Source organism: Penaeus chinensis, chromosome 32, assembly GCF_019202785.1.
Source record: "Penaeus chinensis breed Huanghai No. 1 chromosome 32, ASM1920278v2, whole genome shotgun sequence".
In the NCBI taxonomy this organism is placed as follows: Eukaryota; Metazoa; Arthropoda; class Malacostraca; order Decapoda; family Penaeidae; genus Penaeus; species Penaeus chinensis.
The window spans coordinates 18,359,738-18,361,480 of record NC_061850.1 but is presented as its reverse complement, the minus strand read 5'-3'; the positions used below and the strand labels follow the sequence as shown (position 1 = coordinate 18,361,480).

At 40.3% G+C, this 1,743-nt stretch overlaps 1 protein-coding gene across 1 annotated transcript in view; it reads right to left on the bottom strand.

The window, feature by feature from the left end:
- Positions 1-1,424, bottom strand: part of LOC125042459 (acylamino-acid-releasing enzyme 2-like) — a 9,023-nt gene extending 7,599 nt beyond the window's left edge. Inside the window, exons 1-3 of the mRNA XM_047638094.1 lie at positions 1,281-1,424; positions 1,003-1,148; positions 732-921 (exon numbers count right to left, since the gene is read on the bottom strand). Coding sequence (XP_047494050.1) covers positions 732-921; positions 1,003-1,148; positions 1,281-1,424 — 480 coding nt within the window. The remainder of the gene's footprint in view (positions 1-731; positions 922-1,002; positions 1,149-1,280) is intronic.
- Positions 1,425-1,743: the final 319 nt, after the last annotated feature.

Sequence of the window (1,743 nt, the reverse complement as noted above, 5' to 3'; positions counted from 1 at the left end):
GCCGCCGTGAGCGCCATTTCCGCCCTGGCGAGACGCAGGTCGAGGAACCCGCTCATTGGATGGACTCCCAAGGCTGCATTTGCTCTCATTAATTTGTATGAAATGGCTTTAATTTTGGTGCATATGACAACGTTTAGTTTTACGATTGGTACCCCGGTCTACTCTGCGTGATAGTATAGAGTGGAGTCAAAACGATCTTCTACACACACGCAATACATAGAAACATACACACACAGACTATATATATATATATATATATATATATATATATATATATATATATATATATATATGTGTGTGTGTGTGTTTATATATATGTATATATATACATATATATATTTATCTATATATAGATAAATATGTGTGTTTATATATACATACATATATATACATATATATTTACATACATATATATACATAAATACATATAGATATGTATGTGTATATATATCTATACACATATATATATAAATATGTATATATATATTTATATATTTTTCGACAAAAAGTTCTTACGGCATATACTTCACGGAAACCCCGACTGTAGCGGCCCGAGACGGGCGCTGCATCGACTTTGATATCCCGTTTCTCTCTTTGTTTCTATATCTGTTGATTTATGGAATAGTTTCCTCCGTTCTTTCCTATTCTTTGCCAATACTTTCCAACTTTCCACTGGTACGTGTGCTCATGCTCCTTTACAACGTGTTTCTATGCCGTAGTTTTTATCCTACAGATCCTGCTTCATCTCTCAGTTCGCCATACAGTAGGATCTTAGGTAGTTTGCAGTCTTCCATTCGAGCCACATGGCCTGACCCTCTGAGTTGTGCTGTCAGTATCATACTCTCTTCACTGGCCATCTTTGCGCGTCTGGGAACCTCTGTGATTGGTACTATATCCTGCCATTTGATGGTTAACAACTTTCTTTGAATGCTTCATCTGAAAAAATGTCAGCTTCTTGACATGCCTCTTGTGTAGTATAGAAGTTCGGTCAGCACAACTCACTGGACTTTCGGCTTTGTCGTGATTGTGATACCGTGTTGTGACCATAGTCGTTTGTGCAGACTACCGAAAGACCTCGAAGCCGTTTGTACTCTGTTTTCTATATCTCCGTCGATGTTATTGTCGCTTGTCACGTGATTGCCAAGGTACTAGAAGGATTTGACAGGCTTCAGAGTTGTACCGTCGATTTTAACGACTGGGAGGAACACCTCGTTTCCCTCACTTGGTTGGTAGAGTAGCTCTGTTTCCCTGACGTTTATCTAGAGACCAAAGTCCTTTGCCGCAAAAGCCAAACGGTTTGAGATAACTTTTACGCCCTCCAGTGAGTGTGCCACAATTGCTGCATCATCAGCATACAGCAATTCCCTGATCAGTTCTTCTCTCCGGGCCTTTAACTGGGACAAACTGAAATGTTTACTGTCCATCCTTGCACGTCTGTACACGCCTTATAGCAAGTTGTCTGTCATTTTTCAAAGACCGCGGTCAGAAAAAGCGTGAAAAGTGTAGGAGCAAGCGGATCGCTTTGTTTGACTCCGTTTCCAATTACCAAATCTTCACTTAACTGGCCAGAAAGCGAGACCTTTTCCTCGCATTCCGTCATGGCAGGCTTTGACAATCATCATTTTTTTCAGGACTTCCAAATTTCTCTAAGACCTTCCATAACATCTCTCTGGTGACCAAGTCAAAGGCCTTGCGGAAGGCAAATAACACAATGGATAGGTCCTGATGTTGTTCAACTGCTTT